Source organism: Strigops habroptila, chromosome 6 (genome assembly GCF_004027225.2).
Source record: "Strigops habroptila isolate Jane chromosome 6, bStrHab1.2.pri, whole genome shotgun sequence".
Taxonomy (NCBI): domain Eukaryota; kingdom Metazoa; phylum Chordata; class Aves; order Psittaciformes; family Psittacidae; genus Strigops; species Strigops habroptila.
The window spans coordinates 53,103,233-53,121,189 of record NC_044282.2 but is presented as its reverse complement, the minus strand read 5'-3'; the positions used below and the strand labels follow the sequence as shown (position 1 = coordinate 53,121,189).

At 37.9% G+C, this 17,957-nt stretch overlaps 1 protein-coding gene across 13 annotated transcripts in view; it reads left to right on the top strand.

Moving 5' to 3' along the window:
* The window catches only part of PUM2 (pumilio RNA binding family member 2), a 73,899-nt gene that overhangs the window by 35,913 nt on the left and 20,029 nt on the right, over positions 1-17,957 (top strand). For 8 of the 13 annotated variants that reach the window (XM_030491113.1, XM_030491111.1, XM_030491110.1 and 5 more), the window contains 7 exons: positions 2,074-2,344; positions 2,630-2,723; positions 3,938-4,063; positions 5,218-5,357; positions 6,497-6,635; positions 13,211-13,354; positions 14,398-14,679. In XM_030491113.1, the coding sequence (XP_030346973.1) occupies positions 2,074-2,344; positions 2,630-2,723; positions 3,938-4,063; positions 5,218-5,357; positions 6,497-6,635; positions 13,211-13,354; positions 14,398-14,679 (1,196 nt within the window). The remainder of the gene's footprint in view (positions 1-2,073; positions 2,345-2,629; positions 2,724-3,937; positions 4,064-5,217; positions 5,358-6,496; positions 6,636-13,210; positions 13,355-14,397; positions 14,680-17,957) is intronic. The other 5 variants (XM_030491116.1, XM_030491108.1, XM_030491105.1 and 2 more) reach the window with 2 other exon arrangements.

Genomic DNA, 17,957 nt, shown 5'->3' with positions numbered 1-17,957 from the left:
TGGTATAAACCCTCCAAGCAGAGGTTTATAATTGAAGTATTGACACAACTTTAACTATAGCAACAGAACAGCACCAATGTAAGGAGTGACCTATATTAGGTAAACATAAGTATTAACAAAGAAACTTTGTCCTGTCCTCCTCCTTGTATTTTTATTGTACTTACAGCTTTTTTTTAAACTATGTACTGAAATAACTGCCTTTTTTCCTGTTGTTCTTCACTTTGTTGATGCTGTACGTAACCTGGGAAGAATAAAGAATATTAAATGGCTTCAAACTCAAGTTTGTATGTTGAGCAAGACATAGTTGCTAGCTAGGATACTTAGGTGGTAGCCAGTATGTTAACAGATGTTCATGTTGTTACATGTAAAAAAAATCTAGTGTAAGTGCTTTATCTCTAAAGTGTTTTGTCCAAAGTAATAGATGATAACAGTATTGTTGAACAAACTCAGTAAAAGACTGCTTTCTAGCTATACAGTTAGAGTTGGTATCAGCAAGTACATAAGTACTGGCAGATTTCTTTGCATAAATCTTGTGCGTCAGTGAGGAACAGATATTTCAACCTTGGGGCCCTGAAGAGGGAGGAGGAGAACAAGTAGTACTAAGGCTGCGTCTCTATCCTAGAATTAGCAGGATACCGTACTGGTCTGGCAGCGTACTGCTGGAGTAAATGTATTTTCATCCTGCAAGATGGCATTTTGTATCTGAGCCCAGATTTCATAATTAAAGCAAACTTGTGTTTGTCGTATGTTTCCTGAGAAACAATATATAATTATTGAATTCTGCCAACACAATAATGCTATTAAGGGATCATAGATTTTCTAACACAACTCCTTCCTAATAGCTGACTCTAGATTTTTGCGAGTAAAAAGTTTGGCCTGACAGAGACATTGGGGTACCACTCTAAATTAAGGTACCCTAAATCTAACCAAATATAGGGTTGAGAATCTGTTTAGGGTGTGAATCTGTTGACGTCTCACTTCAGGTTTTTGCTTGTGGGTCTTTATAGGTACACAGAAATTTCTCTGTAGTCAGTGGGGATGTAGTCAGTACAGCTGGTGGTAATGAGAGAATACTTCAGGTTTAACCCAAAGTAAACTTGTAGTGACTGCTCAGTTGAGTTGCTCTCTAGGCTCTGTCAATGCTGTTGACTAGTTTTTCTTGTCCTCTGATGGGAATTTAAACACTAGTTCACCTAGAGGTGTGTAAGTGTAGCTGTCTGCATCTCAGTTGCCACCAGTCCTTCATACTTGGAAACTGAATTTTCAGGGATTTGGCGTAGGAGGTCATGACCAGCTTCACATCTCTGTCTCGTTGTCAGCAGAAACCAAACACACATGTTTTGTTTAATCCTGAAGATTTTCTTCTGGAACAAGAGGCTATATTTATTCTTAAGGAAACTGAGAGGGTATCAATGGAATTATATTAGGAACACTTTTTTTTTTCCCCTGACCAGTCATCTGGCGTAGCGTAGTCTATTAAGTGAACTTTGTAGGAAATGAAATGTTTTAGTCAAATGCTAAATGAGGCAGTTTTACAGTCCATTTTACTTAAGGTAAAAAATGTATTGTTTCTTTCGGGATGTGAAAGATATTTTGCTATATTGTATGTTTGTCTTTTCCAGTTGAAGTTTTATTGTCTGTCTCTCCTTTGGCATGAGATGCATGTAGCCATTTCCTTTTTTCTTTTTTCCTTCTTTTAAACTTCTCTTCAATACATTTTCTAATAATTCCTGTCGCTCCCAAATGCAGTAGCTGTCCCCAAAAGTTACAGGTGACTGCAGTCCAGTCTACATCACTCAAAACAGCCTCAAAGATGAGTTTGTTTTTCTAACAGTGATTTGAAGAGCTGTATAGTTTTAAAGTTTAAAAAATAATAAATAAAATTGTGCATTGAAGTGAAATGTGTCCTTTATCTTGAGTCACTGATGCATGCTGTTTAAAATTGTTAAAAGCGGTCTGTAGCTTCCTTTTGTAAAGTCTCTTGAGTTCTATTTTAAAATAGAAATGCTGTACTCTCTCTGTGGACAGCTTTATTTAAGACTGAAGAGTTTATCTTTAATTTCTTCTAAACAGTCGTACCCCTGGAAGTCGACAAGCCTCCCCAACAGAAGTTTCTGAACGCTTGGGCCCCAATCCCAGCACCACAGAAGGATTAGGTCCACTTTCCAATCCTACAGCTCACAAGCCTCTGGTGGAAGAATTTTCAAATCCAGAAAATCAGAATCTAGATGCCATGGAACAAGTTGGTCTTGATTCTCTACAGTTTGACTATCCTGGCAATCAGGTACAAATGGACTCTTCAGGAGCTACTGTAGGACTTTTTGACTACAATTCTCAGCAGCAGGTTAGTACTGGAATTGAAAACATGCTGAATTGATCCTTCAAGCTGTGCATTATCCTCTGGTAATCAGTCATTTAAGCATATAATGCATTTAGTTGTTTTGTCTGTGACTTAGAGGCATATCAGTGTATATTTAATCTAGAAGAATATTGGTTCATAAATTCCTGGTTTAGTAATTTATTAGGATAGAAGCTTGGTTTAATATACATTCTTTTGTAGGTAAATCCCAGTATATTATAGCCCTGACTTTTGAAAACTGAAATGCATTTTTTTTTTCTTTTCCAATAGCTTTTCCAGAGGACTAATGCTCTGACTGTCCAACAGTTAACAGCAGCCCAGCAGCAGCAATACGCACTGGCTGCAGCTCAGCAGCCACACATAGGTGAGGTTTTTGTAAAGTACATCAGGCATCCCTGGCAAAAGTGGGATTTTGAAATCAAAATTCTGTGTTAATTCATTCTTCCTTGGTAATGGCACCTTTTAAAGAGGTAGCTGTTTATTCTTGCGGGTGCCTTTCTTTGCGATGGAATTAATTCTCCAGCAAACGTGGGTTCTTTTCTGTCCCTTTAAAGCAATTCAGTGTATTAATTGGACACGTAAAGTTTTTAGTGTGCTGGCAACTCAACAAGGAGGCAGACAGGGGTCAGCAGCTTACAGGTGGGGTTTAAAAGTAGCAAGTCTTTACTGTTATGTAGCTGACTAATACAGTCTTACAGCTGGGAGCATGGCAAATCGAGATATTTGAGGGATCCCCAAGTCTTCTGTCTGCCTTTGACTTCTAAACTGCAGAGAAGCCCTTGCTTTATACAGTGCTGACTGAGCAGTCAGCTGTGTCTTGCCCCTTGGAACTGCAGTCTCTTCTGATACTCATATTAATTGAAGTTTAGCAAGAAGCCTCCTATTTGGAAGGAGGAACATAGTTTGATGTGCCATGCTTGCTGCGCCATTTGCTGCCTCAGTGTTGGAAAAAAATGCATGAACCTGGTTGACCAGAGAAACTGGGTAGCAATGCTTTGTTTGCATTCTCCTTCCTTTACAGTCCTTATATCAAATTTGGTTTCTTGAAAGTAAGATTAGCATCTCATAACTGGCTGTTTAAAAGCCAGGTATTTGATTTAAACTATCTGGTGAGATTTATTCCACCTCCCTGCCCCCTCCCCCCCCATCAAGGAAAAGGGATTTGTATCTCTAGCAGGTGACTCATTCTTTCTGGCTGATTCACCTAAAACACTAGATGATTTGGCTGATAGAGATTTGTTGCAAGACTAGTGTAACTTTTAGATAGTTAAGGTTGGGTAAAGTAAATTCCACTTTGAATAATCTTTTCTGTATAAGGGTGAGTAGATACATAGGAGATAAATCTCCTTGGAGTCTGTAGATCCAGCAAAACAAAGCTGTTAGGCCTTTGGATTAGTAAGACAGGACTGCTGAGAAGACACGAGGTGTTGATTTCTATAATGGTGTACCTGCTCTTAGAAGCTCCTGAAGTACAAGCAGTTCTGATTCTAACAGATATGCTTTGTGATTTGATTGGTTTGAATATGATGGTGCTTGCTAAGTATGTTAGCTATAATTAAACTCTGTTTATTACTGTAGCAGGCGTGTTCTCAGCAGGCTTGGCTCCAGCTGCTTTTGTGCCAAACCCATACATTATCAGTGCTGCTCCTCCAGGTACTGACCCATACACTGCAGCTGGATTAGCTGCAGCAGCTACCCTCGCAGGTAACTGAACACTTTCTAGTGTTTATCTTAATAATTTTACTGAATGAAATTAGAAAAAAGCTGAAATCCATCCTGTTTATTCTCTGCAAATATATTTCTAGGAAGGAGGGACTTGTAGGAAAATTGATACTGCCATTTTGAAAAATTTCACTAAAATGGAAAGGGATTCAGTTTCTGTTATGTGTGAATTCTGAGTATTTCCACTGGCCTTTTATATGCAACGGTTAGGTTTTTGCTGTTCTAAAAATGTTTATCCTTAATAAAATTTCATCTGACATTAGTAGAATGTATTATTTTCACAAGATGAGGCAGCTAGCCTTTCCTTCTATGTTTTTACTCTGTGCATTTATTTCCTAATTCCAGGTTTTCTCATTCCCAGTGGGCATGAGAATAAAGATGTTCTCCACATGTTAAAAGGCCCAGACAACAGATAAACCCCAAGCTCAGGAAAATCTCTTAAAAGTTAGTAGGTATCACTGTGAAAGAACACCATCGAGTATTCAAGTCCCAGCTAGTGCTCAAACCTGAGCATTACATTTTGTACAAAACCTGTATCTCTAGTTGGTGGTTTCACAGGGAAGGCAGTATAAAGAACCAAAATGTATGTGTACATAATGCATGATGTGTACAATGCAATGATACATTGCTGAATCTTCTACAGGTTCTTTATGAATAGACTAGAAGAGGTGAGTGTGCCCACTCTGGAGAGTGTGATGTAGTAGGCAGGGGAGGCAGAGGCAATAGTTGTGTTTATAAGCAAAGGAAGCATGCAGAAAAGAGGAATAATAGATTATCAAAGTCTCAGTATAACGCTGTTGGGAGGATGAATTTGGTTCATTCTGTGGTGTTCTGAAATGATCTTTTTTCTAACCATAGAAACTGATTTTGAGTGTTCTTTCGTATATAAACTTTGATTAAGTTTTTAATTTGTCTCACAAGGGTATTTATTTTTTCTTAGGGAAGGTATGTTTTGATGGGAATCCTTTAACCCATTTGTGTTCACGTATCATTTTGGCTAATATGGGAATTAATTTCTTTTTTAATACTGATTTCTGTTATGAGATTTAGAGAATAGATCAATGACGGATGCTACAAACAATATACACAGTTACTTTAGCTGCAGTGGATGGCATAATCATGTTTTCTGGTTTTAGGTCCTGCTGTGGTTCCACCTCAGTATTATGGTGTTCCATGGGGGGTGTATCCAGCCAATTTATTTCAGCAGCAAGCTGCAGCAGCAAATACCACCGCAAATCAGCAAGCGGCTTCACAGGCACAACAGGGACAGCAACCGGTATGTTCTTTGTAAAAAGGAGATGTGCATTTAAAGCTTTACCTTAACTCTTTCTGTATATAAAGATCAGCTTCTAGAAAATTTCACGTAATTTGGATATTGTGTTGTATCAAATAGTAAATGGTGCATTTAAAAAACCATTATACAGTCTTTCATTGGCCTTTTTCCATGAAAGAAAAGCCCAAATCTTATAATGATCTTATGCTTGAACGAATGTTAGCTTTGGTTGGTTGGTTGGTTGGTTGGTTTACTGGCAGTATGGTTAATTTCAATGCCATTCTGACAAATTTAGTATGAGAAGTGACTTTCGAGTTACCATAAAGTTGTAGAGTAGCTACATCACTGTTCGAATACTCAGGTGGATCTTTCCTTCTGCTGATAATTGTTATCAATGAACTGCATTGATAACTAAATGTATATCATCTCTCCAGTGGTTTTTGTGCTTTCTCTGTAAAATTAATATCCTATTTGTGCAAATCACAGGTAAGGTATTTTGAGGGGATATATTGTAAATTGTATTTCTGTCTTATTTTGGACCCAGAGATTATTTTAACCAAGAGGAGTAGAGTAGTTGCAAGAATTTAGGTTGCTGTTCAATCAGAGATAAGCTGTCAGAACATAACAAAATACGCCTATGTTGCATGGTGATAGTGTTATGTCAATTCTTGAAACTCGGTGGGTGCATTTTTGCAGCACTCTTGGCACTGTAGTGTTAATTATGTAGATGAGTTACTGCAAGCTCTGAAGTTTTCAGACTTGCATCATTCAGTTACCTGAAAATAATGTAAGTGAATGTATTTATGAGGGAAGGACAGGTGTTCAGTTAATAAATAATGCAAATCATAAATTTATAACTCTTACAGATTTTTGTCCCTTATTACCATTGATGGAACACATATGATCTCTGCTGTGCAGAGCAGGGCAGATACTTTATTGCCACATTTGTCAGCAAATAGTTCATGCCTTTTATTCTTCTTATCTATGTATCTGTGAAACCAACAAGGTGGAGTATTCCCAAAATGAAATTCAGAGCTAAGTGGCGTCAAATATGCAAAGCAACTGAATTATACTTTTTTCAGCGCAAAAGGGGCTTGCTTTCTTACCTTTTAAGGAAAGGGTGTCGTATTGGTCTTTTCCAGGTTCTGCGTGCTGGAGCAACTCAGCGCCCACTTACTCCCAATCAGGGTCAGCAAGGGCAGCAAGCAGAGTCACTTGCAGCAGCTGCAGCAGCAAATCCAGCTTTGGCTTTTGGTCAGGGTCTTGCTACAGGCATGCCAGGTATGTATGTTACCAGTGGATTGAGAGAATCACTGAAACTTTAAATATTGGTGTTATTACATAACAGATTAACTCTCCAAGTCCTGTTATGTTTATGGTAACCTGCTTAGAATTGAGTTCTGCAGTTTTATGTTGTTCAGTTGGATTAAAATACTGGCACAGCATTCTTAGAGCACAAGAAATTTGGAGCATTTTCTCTTGTATTTGTTGTTACAAATGTGTGCACAAGGAGTATTGTTGGTTTTTGCAGGAGAACTTCATGTATAATGAAGCAACTGTGTGCTGTGTTAAAAGGTCATGAGTTGTCTGGTTATTCTGATGCAACAGGAAGTATTAATTTGTCTTCCTGAAGTAATGTTTTACTTGTGGCATGTAATAATAAAATCTAAAATGCAGAATCCAGAATTAGGAAATTTAAAAGAAGATTACTGCTTAGTCATCTCTGAAGATCACAATGTGCTTGAAGTGGCAGCACTCCAAAGCTTGGAGCCTTAGATCCTTTTAGCATACATGGCTTCTGACTATACCCGGGGAATAGGTATTCTTAGTCTCAGTACATATGTCATGCACAATGTGTTAGCTTGAAGTTCAGCATCGCTTTAAGGTGTTTGGTACAATTACCTGAACAAGAACAAGTTAAGTATACTTGGCCATTCTTCAGTGTGAAAGCTAAGATTTTACTTGGTTAAGGTAGCTGCAAGTGAGTTTGACTTGTACAGATTCTCTCTGTCAGCACTGCTGTGAAATGCCTCATAACCTTCAGAAGTCAGAGCTAGTTTGTTGCTGGATGCTCCGGGACTGCATTGTGCACTTCTCCTTTCATGATCAAACTCTAAACCTGTAGCTGCAGAACAGACTGCCTCTTGTGTTTTTCTTGTCTGTTTTGTTTTATAACTGCCATTTTTATTTCTTACCATGCAGTAGTATCTTCAGCTTTTAGCATCTTTCTCTTTCACATAAAATGAGGAATCAGCAAACTGTGCTGTCACAGCACCTGTCAAATGGTGTCTCTGCGCCTCACCAAAGCAATGGAGAAAGCCTGCAGTGATACCAGAGATGCTATAAGCATCTTTTTGCAAAAGCTTCAAAGGTTTAGCTATACTTCTTTTTGTATGTCTTTGGGGGTGTGTATGTTTATAGTTACTTACTACTTCTTGCTTTGGACATGGAGTTCTAAAACTGTAGGGTGGTTCATGACTTGTAAAAAGCCTGTGATGTTTAGCTTGACTCAGATCAACATGTGAGACCTTGATCCAGCCCAGATTTGTGATGTCATGTCACAAAAAAGGAGCGTTATTCTAAAAAAATAAAGCATCTATCTCAAGTCAAGGACAGTTCTTAAACCCGCAAAAAGGCCCCCTCTCCAAATGGATGATTAAAAGTAATACTGAGTGGTCAAATACAGGATAGGCTCTTGCATTCCTGAGTTTATGTGAAGAGTGGACCTCTTTCCTCCACAAGCCCCAAGAGGTTTTCTATGAGGGCAGGAACCTTTTCATTCAGCTTTCATTATAGGGTGCTTCTTCGTCCCATCTGCTGCATGCCTGGATGGACAGAGAAAAACTTCATTCAGTCTGTTTTGTCATAGGAATTGTGTGCAACTGGCATTCAGCCTTACTGACCACACTCTTACAGGGAGTGGGGATCAAAATATAAGCAAACCAGACATTTATTTTGTCAGTCATCGTAAGATGGTTTCATAGTGAGTCATAGGGAGTGCTGGTGATTCCTCTTTGGTGGAAGAGAAGGATATAGGATGATGAAATGGATATAGGCCACTTTAGTTGGGAATCATGATTCTGTTTTAGATGTCTGTGATCTAGATACTTAAGGCTCCTTTTGTAGGTAGTGAAGAGAAGTAGAACTTTTACTCTTGATTCATCTGCCCCTCTTTTAGTTACCTGATTTAGGATAAAGTGGGTTTTGGTCCAGAGGTGCCTTATTCTCTCCACTTACTGTAAAATTGAATCAAAATGACTAAATTACATCTAGATAGCAAAATGTGATTAAGTGAATCCCAGGTAGTAACCACTGAACACATGTAATAAGCAGAAAATATGTGGAATTCTTGTTTCAATTGACTTAGATGTTTTACAAGAAAGCATAAGTCCAAACTGAGTTTCAAGGTTTTGAATATTCTTTACAGAGATAGTATCTGTAGTTAGGCTTCACTGTGAGCTAATAAATATTATTCAACTTGTCCAACTGCTGTGTTTAAATTGTTTTGCTGCTTTCTCCTTGCCACAGCCTTCATGTTGAATGAAATTCAGGAGCTCCCCCAACTGTGGGATTGTTTTATTTTTCAAATTTGGTATTTCTGTATTAATCATTCAGGGAGGTGTATTCATATAGCACTTAAAGCACATATCTTGTCCTAAGTGCAAAGGGAAAGAGTCTGAGTTCCAGATTACTTTTTACATAATTTTTTTTTTTAAATCTCTTTTCAGAAAAAAAAAAACAAACCCCAAACAGCTTCTCTTTTAAAACCATCAAAAGTGAAATACATTTTGCATTGGAGTTGCGCAACTGTTTTAAATTCTTCCAGTGCTAATTTAGCAAGTCTTTGAGTAACGAGGATTCTTAGGATCCAGACAGTTTCTTATTGCATAAATGTGCAAGACAAAGCCAGAGGGTACTCCCAATTTCATTGTAATATGATCAGGATATGTTCTTTTCTACAAATAAAACCAGTCTTCAACACAGACAATGGCTGGACTCTGCTTAGTCGTCCTAATTCAGGAATCTTCACATGACCTCGGTTGTCTAAGGAGTCATTGTGCTCAGTGGAGATCTCCCTAGCGCAGTTGCCATCCAGAGGCTGCAGAGCTGCTCAGCTTACCCTAAAATAGATATCTCGCAGCAGGTCAGCTGGATCCCGCCAGAGGCTGCATTGACTGCATTGGCTAGATCAGATACAACTTAGTCTTACTGAATTCACACAAGTGAAGCTGTTAGCACTGACTGTAATAGTGCATCTAGCGTGCAGGTGTGCATGTAAACAGAGTTGTCTGAAAAACATGTATGAAACATTAAGATCAACAATTCTTGTCTATTGGCACTGAATTTTTTATTACTTGGAGGAGTTTAAAGTGTGACATTGCAGTGGGTCATGCATTCTATGCCTCCAGGAAGTATAAATAGAAGTCAAATTTAATTGTGGCAGACATACAGGCAGTTACACTATTGGCAAAGTTACAGTGGTTATAGAAGGTATAAATCACTTACTGGTAGGATAGCAAGTTCTGAATTTGCGTGAGGGCAAGTGCCAAGATAAGTATGTACATCTTCATTGGAACAAATGAAAGGTTACAGTGGTTCAGGTTTTGCTGAGCTTGGGAGACTGAAGTGAAGGCTGCAGCATTTAAGGAAAGACGGAAGATTAAGAGCTCAATAATTTTTCAAATCTGTATGCAGCGGAAAATAATTGGAAGTTGGGAATGTTGAGAAAGGAGAAGCTGTAAATTTTCTGCATAGGGGGAGGAGACTCTACAGTGACTTGCAGGTTATGCTCCTGAGTGGGTGGAGAGAGAGAAAGGTGTCAGGATGGTAGTGTTAAAAGGGGCCAATAATAGAGTTGGCAGGAAGAAGTGTCACATCTGTTAACTTGAGTAGAGAGGAGTGACAAACTCTGACATACGTTTGGGTGCCATCAACAAGGGAAGTTACATAGAGGGAAGGGAGTGGGAGATCTGGGCAGAGCTTTGTGATATTACATATGAAAATGTGAGAAGAGACTGAAGTATCCAGTGAAAGCCACTGAAGAAATTACTGGATGGATAAGAGCAACACTAAGAAAGGGCTGCATGAGCCAACAGAACAGATTTCCTCTCATTCTTTAAGAACATTTAAGGAAAAGAATCCAGAAAGTTTTCAGAGTGTGTGGTTTTGGAGACATTTAAAAATCATTTCAACAAAGCACACTACTGATAAACCAGATTGTTTACTTTCATATTCCCTGCTGATCTGGAGACAGTAAGTGTAGATAGAGCAGTTGCATTCTAAAATAAGAGGTGTGATTAGAAACTGATTAGGAAGCAGAGTATGTTTTAGGTTTTTGGTTGCAGTGGAAGACTACAGTAACCTTGAATGTGAAGGCACTGTAAGGAGCTTTGATAGTTGTTAATCTAGAGTGGAAATTGCACAGCCACAGGGAGATGATGATGCGTGGAGAGGTAATAAAAACTGAAACAGAAGGAGAGAGGGAATTAGGAGAAGACCTGGCAAGTCATCATCTTATCTTTGATAAGAGAGAAGGCTGGAAATAGTTTTTAATTTTGTGCTCACCTTTCTGGGGTGGAGTGCGAAGATTGTAGAGTACTGTGAAGGAAGTGAAAGAGTCAGGTTTTGCTATGAGAGCTGTTCTTCAGTTATTTAATCTGATATGAGGTGGTCTCTCTGAAATTGTATCTTTGATGTCAAACCAAATATTTTTGTACCCTGGAGGCTGCAGATGTACTAAGCAAGATCTTGGCAATTTCACAAATAGGTCCTTCATTGCTTTGTTTTAGTAGATTTGAGTAGAAAACTGAGGCCTCTTATTCCAGGTCGGAATGTGTTCATTTCTGAGATTAGGAACACAGAAGCACCCTATCATAGCTTGAACTTTCTGTGATGGATGGTATCTTGATGCTGTTGATGTAGCCGGTTTGTGGGTGGCATCACAGATAAGGCAGTGGCAAGGAACTATCAAGAGAAATTAGGCATTTTATAGAGCAGAGAGCAAGTGCAAGTGGGTTCAATTTTTTTAATGCAGTGTTCATACTAGTCAATTATTTTAGAAAATTAAAATTAGTTAATTTAACTGCATTAGTATTAGTCCCAGTAAATTTAATTTGTGCAATACTGTGTGAGGTTGGGGTTTTTTTTGGCATTGGCTTTTTTTGTTCTCTCCCCCATACCCCCCAGTATTTTGCATTGGAAATAGGCTTGTTTACATTGTGGGCATGAAGTCTTATAAAATGCTGTGTATTAGTGTCATATGAGCACAAGAGTGTAAATATATGATCAGTCCTTTTTTTATACAGCCATAGCATTATCCGTGGGTTTGCACATTTGAAGAGGGTAGGTGGGGCAGAATAAATACTGGTAAGTATTAGTCAGTTCTGAGTTCTGAAAAAGTGGTTTAGTAGGATACAGCAGTAACAAATGGCAGGACCGACATAGGATTATCGATTGAATGTGCTATGAGTAAAAGTAGAAATTACGTAGGTACTAGTAATTAAACACTGCTAATGTGTGCAGGAACATATGTGGTACTCTATGCTGTGTTCTCTACTGAACTACAGTAAAAGAGACAGCCATCGCTCTGACCTCTCCCTACCTTGGGAATGTAGCAACCCTTTTTAACAGTAAAGGTGGCAGAGCAGCACAGCACAATCCTCTAGGTGGAAGAGGCAGTGGAACCTACAGTGAAGGTTTCCTGACCAATTCAATTGTAAGAACCTGTTTTGGTTGGTTTTAACTAGCCAAACTTTCAGACAAACTCTGTGGAGGACAACTGCCTTGCTGCGTTGTTGGTGAGAGAGAAAGTAGAAGCACCTGGAATACAAAAGAAGTGGTGAGCAGTGAGAACAAACAGGTTTGGAATGATAGTAATGGCAAGTTTTCCGAAAAAGTATAGTGCATTCCTTTCCAGAACAGTGAATTGATCCTCAAGATCTGGATCTTAACCATTCCTCTCCTGTTCAGTTTACTATCCAAGTCTCCTTCATACCTTCAGATCTTCTTGATGTGAGAGAATTTGGACATGTTTCCAGCTTCCTTGCAGAGTATTGTAACCACCAGGACAGTAGGTAGATGGTGTTCCTAGCTGGTTTTGGAGCAAGGCATCTAGGCAGAGGAAATTACACAGATGTTAAAGAAATTGAGGAGGAGAAAATATGACTTGGAAGCCTGGTGACTGAGGTACTCACCTGGAATTAGAGGCCCAGGTCTTTATGTTCAGATCCGTATGTATTTCAGAGAGAACTCTGCTAGACCTAGTTCTGAACATACATGGAAACTGACTTAAAATAGTGTGCAAAATCTTGGTTCTTAGAGATACAAAAATAGATGTGTGATTTTTGTAATTTTGCCTTTTTTCTTAAAAGCATTGGTATATATTTGAACATGGAAGGAATATTGAAATTCTTTTGTGTTTTGATTTATTGTTTTATAAGAGTAGTCAACAAGATAAGTGTAGAACATTTTCAATTGCTGAAAGAAGTGGGTTCTGTAATGGTGTTCCTGTACCTTTTCACTATGGTGTTGGAAGCTTATTTGTTAACTTTGAAAATAAAATTCAATTTTACTAAACTTAGCTGTTATTCTAGTTTTAACAAACTATGTAAAGCATTCCTAAATAAGATTTTGTCACACTCTTTTATGATGCTCACTGTTTTTTATTTTGATGTCCAGTTAATGTTCTAAGGCCATATGGCAGCTATGCTGTTTTCCCCCTTGTAGTTTGTTGTCTATTTGAAGACTATTTCAAGGAGAGAAAAAATGCTGACTGCGTGAGACTATTTGTATGTCCTGGGTTCAGAATACTAAACCATGACATTGTACTACTAATTCTTGTGTTCTATGTTGTGTAGGCTATCAAGTACTAGCTCCCACTGCCTATTACGATCAGACTGGTGCCTTAGTAGTAGGCCCTGGAGCAAGAACCGGCCTTGGAGCACCAGTCAGATTAGTGGCCTCAACTCCTGTTATAATCAGTTCTGCAGCAGCACAAGCAGGTAAGTATTTGATCCCATGTGGAGGTTTCTTCCACTTTTAACAGTAATTTTGGTTGATAAGTATTTGATATTGTTGATGCGTTTTGTATGCATCTGTGCAGTTTTCTAGCTGTGAAGGATATACCATACATGCTTGCTCTCTTATACTGTTGCCTTCCTTTCTCTGAGACTGTTTCTCAGAGAGGTAGTTTTCCTTTTTTAATTAAAATTTACAGTCCTCTCCCCATACCTATACAGGCATGTTTCTGCAAATGTTGTTGCTTGTCAGATATAAGCATTTTCCCCTTTCCTCTCCCCATGCATATAGCATGCACTTCTCATCAGTCCCTGAAATGGCGTCCTCTAGGAAGCATCATTTCATTGCTTCGGCCTGGCAGAAGATGATTGAGTGCTCTGGGCCTTGCTGTGCTTTTCTTCTGAAAGTATTTTCTCCTGAAAAGTGTGGCAAGGAAAAAAGCTGGAATGGACAGCAGAAGAGGAGAATTAGTTATATCAAAAGTCTATAGTTTTCTTTTTTCTCTTTTTGTCAGTGATAAGGTCTGGTACTACTTTACTGAACCATTGTATTTATTGCATTTGTTAAACTAAAATCCAAAATACTAGTATGAGATTAAATTAATCTGTTCAGAAAATTAGATTTTAAGTTAATCTGTAAGCTGCTTTCTTGATGCAGAACTCACTTCTAGATGTCAGCAGCTGAAGATGTCTTTGAATGATTTAGCTGGAACTCTGCTATTGCAACTTTGGATATAAAAGTACAGTTCAGTAAACAGTAATGTCTTGTATGTTTACACTGAAAATTCCCTCAATTACATTAACAGTTGTACAGCCTTGTTTAGCCTACAACATATGCTTTCTTCATTTTTTACCTTGGGTAATGAAGACTCTGTAATACTAGAAAGTCTCTTTTAGTCCTTTCTTTAATATGTGAATTTCTGCTTGTTTAAGAGGGCTTCAAGAAAATACAGTTTAGATCTGAATAGTCCATTTTCAGTCAGAAATGTTTGCGAGAGTAATTGTGATTGAAAACATGTGTTTTACAGCTGCAGCTGCTTCAGCTGGAGGAACAGCAAACAATCTCGCGGGAGCCACGAACGGGCTTTTTCGGCCACTTGGTGCCCAGCCACAACAACAGCAACAGCAAACAAATAGTAGCCTACAATCCAATTCATTTTATGGCAGTAACTCTTTGACCAATAACTCCCAGAGCAGTTCCCTTTTTTCACATGGTCCTGGCCAACCAGGAAGCACATCTCTTGGCTTTGGAAGTAGCAGCTCTTTAGGAGCAGCTATCGGCTCTGCACTTGGTGGATTTGGCTCATCAGGTAGGTTGTTAATATAGTGAGGAAATTCTGTGAGACTTTTGTCTTAAGCAAAAAAATGTATCGTATCCAGACATCATATGTACACATACATTTCTAAAAAGAATGCAAAAATAGGTTATTCAAATTTAAATCAAATTACAGGGAAGAAAAAAGGGGGTTTAAGTTCACTTGAGCTCTATATAGAAGATGCATTTTTGAAGAATAATCTGTAGTCATAGATATCTCCAAAACACTTTCCCATATTGATCACTGTACTCTGCCCCAGTTTGTTACTGATTTTAGTAAGCTTTTTTATTATCAAGGAATCCTTCATTCCATGCTTAAAATAACAATTGATGATGATTGAGATATGCATTCTTCTGTGTAATTTTCATGTCAGGAAAATTCCAAGTTTTTAAAAAAAATTAAATAGCATATGACTTTCTAAATTTGATCTAATATTGAAGTGTATGTTTCCATCACATAGGATTTATATAAAATGAAAAGACTTAATAGTCAAGTATAGTCGTTGTTAACTCTAGTAGGTTTAATCTTAGGTACAGTTAAGCCTAAATAGTTCTATGCAAGTTTGGAGCCTTAAATGACTTCCACAGGTGCTCCTGAATATTATCAATCTGTTTGTATTGAACAAGGAAAAAAAAAAAAAATCAGTGTTGCCATCATCTTTCTGCCCTGTAGCAGAAATTTCCTATTCACACAGTTTTTAAATATGCAAGGTAGGTTTTATATTTCAGATTCAGTACTAGTAAGGAAAGTAAAATATCTTTTCTAAAGAATATTTACTTTGGCTATTAATCTCTTTAAGTTACAGCTATTATTATTATTTCATCAATGGACTGTGTTTATAGTCTTATGTATCTTGAAGGTTGGTAGGAATTGGGGAAAATTTATGTACTCTAGCAGTATTCTTTTCAAAATTAAATGCCCTAGGGAAAATAAAAAAAACCTAAATGTTGAAATGTAAAAAGATTATTACAAGATAGCTTAATATATGGAAAAACGGAAGGAAAAACATGCCCTTCAGTGTTAAAACACGATACCTGTTATTTGGTAACTAAGTGGAGGTGAATACTGACACCAAATGTACTGCATAACAACACAGTGATTTTCTCGTTGTTTTTCATAAATAACCTGAAAAATTACTTACTTGAACAAAACTAAAGCTAGGGAATCAGAATCAAGTTTAACACCGATCCTCTCTAATACCTGATTTTAAAGACCATCTTTAACAAAAAGATAAAAATGCAGAGCCTACTCAGTCATGTAGGGTTTCTTAAATTTTCCATAATATCACAGCAGGTAAATCTTATTTAAAAGTAACTGTGCTATCCAAGTGCTGTATTTTGTAATATAATTTGTCCTGAGCTACTTGCAGGATGTCAGTGAATTCTTAGCAGCTGTGTTCCGCTCTAGGTACAGTTTCATTTTATTGATAGTGATAAGTATATCTGCATATTGAATGCACTGCACTCATTTTAAATCTCTACATAGAACAGTTTTAAGTCATAAAAGTCTTAATCCAGCATTACTCCATAGAATGCAAATTTCAGTTGTGTATCTATTCAAGAAGAATCAGCATAGTTCTTTCTGGCACAGGAGATTAAGCCTTTTTCTTGTAGCAAAGGTCAGTTCAAGCTTTGTCCAAAACCTTCAGGATAGACAACATATGCTGAAATCTTGCAGCAGTATCCCAGGTGATTTAATTAGCGTGGTAGTTTCCACAGGGAAGCAGGAAGCCTATGCTTTTGCAGTTTGAGAAGTGCTGATGAAAGGTGCTGTCTAAAGCTGAAATATTTTTAGTCGTATCATTGGAATAAAAGTATATTGAAAGTGCCCTTCTGCCAAGTATAAATTGTACTTGCCATAACAGCCACTTTAAAAATGCTTTCTGGTTATTTTTTGTTCTTAAAGGAGTTCCTGAGCAGTATGCATACATGAAATGAATTACACCGATGAGTACTTATACAAATGGGGCTATTACATGTTGAGGCAAATTAAAAACAAGTTTAATTTTTTATCTGCCAAAGTTTCAGCTTCTTTGTAACTCCTTGCAGTGTGTTGTAAAGATTGAATTTCAGTTAAAATATAGCCATGAAGACTGACAAATGGCAATACAGTTCTTCCCCTTATGTTTTCAGTTGTTGCAGGGGGAAAAAAATAATAGCTCTGCAAAAAATGCAAAGGTGAACACATTCTAGCTGAATGACTGATCCAGAGTAAAAACCGGAAGAGGCAAACATACCATATAAATGGCTGTATGTACTTTACAGTCTCTTTTATTATGAAGTCACTTATACTCCATTTTAAAGGTTTAGGTACATGATAAGTTACTGCAGCTTAACAGGTAGCTAAGAATTAGATCCACTACAGCAGCTTTCCAGATGCCTATTTCTGGTGTGTAACAAGTGTAAAGTAATTGCATTAGCTTAGATAGTGGTAAAGAGGGGTAAGCTAATTCAAATTATCTTCTGGGTTTTGTGAGCTTTGCTTGTGTGTGTGTGAAAATGCAGCTCAGCTGGTTCACTTTAACTTGTTAAGCTGCAGTAATTTAACTTAGTAAGAAACCCTGGAAGCAAGCTAAAGTTTGCTTGGCTTTAGTCATAGCTGGAAAAATAACAATCCCTCATGTAGCACTGTATTAACATTCACATGGCTCAGTAGCTGAGCCAGAACCTGTAGAGCTAGTCTTAAATCTTGAGGTTTCTTTCAACTCCTGCCTTAATTTGCTCTTCTAATTTCTTATTCTCAGTCTCCTTGCCTAGTTAGTCCAGTATCTTTTCCTTTTGGCTTCTCCTCTAGTATGTCTTCCTTCCCAGTTTCCAGGCAACACCTATCACTCACTTTCCCTTTCCCTTCCAAATATATTTCTGTTTCTGCTTGTACTGTGTGATGTTCCCATCATCAGCTTACTATTTCCAGTCTTTTTGCCCCACAGTCACATATACCTTCCACAGCCTAACTTTTCTTCAGATCTGCTCTCTTTTCATCTTCAGTCCCACCAGTTTCAAAAGTGCTTGCCAGTTTTTTCTTGCAGTCTCCTTGTTGGCTCCTCTGTCTGACCTTTCTCTCCTCCTGGTTCTGGTTTCCTTTTTTTTTTTTTTTTTTTTTTTTTTCGTTTTTTTCTTGGTGTATTTCTTGTGTTTGGCTATTGTCTCCTCTGCATTTGAAGTAGGCGGCTTCCTTTCCACACTGCCTGATGGGCTTCCCGAACACAAGGTGGGACTTTGGACAGCAATTTGAGTCCATTTTTGGCATGGCACACAGAAGCCTAGGAGTTA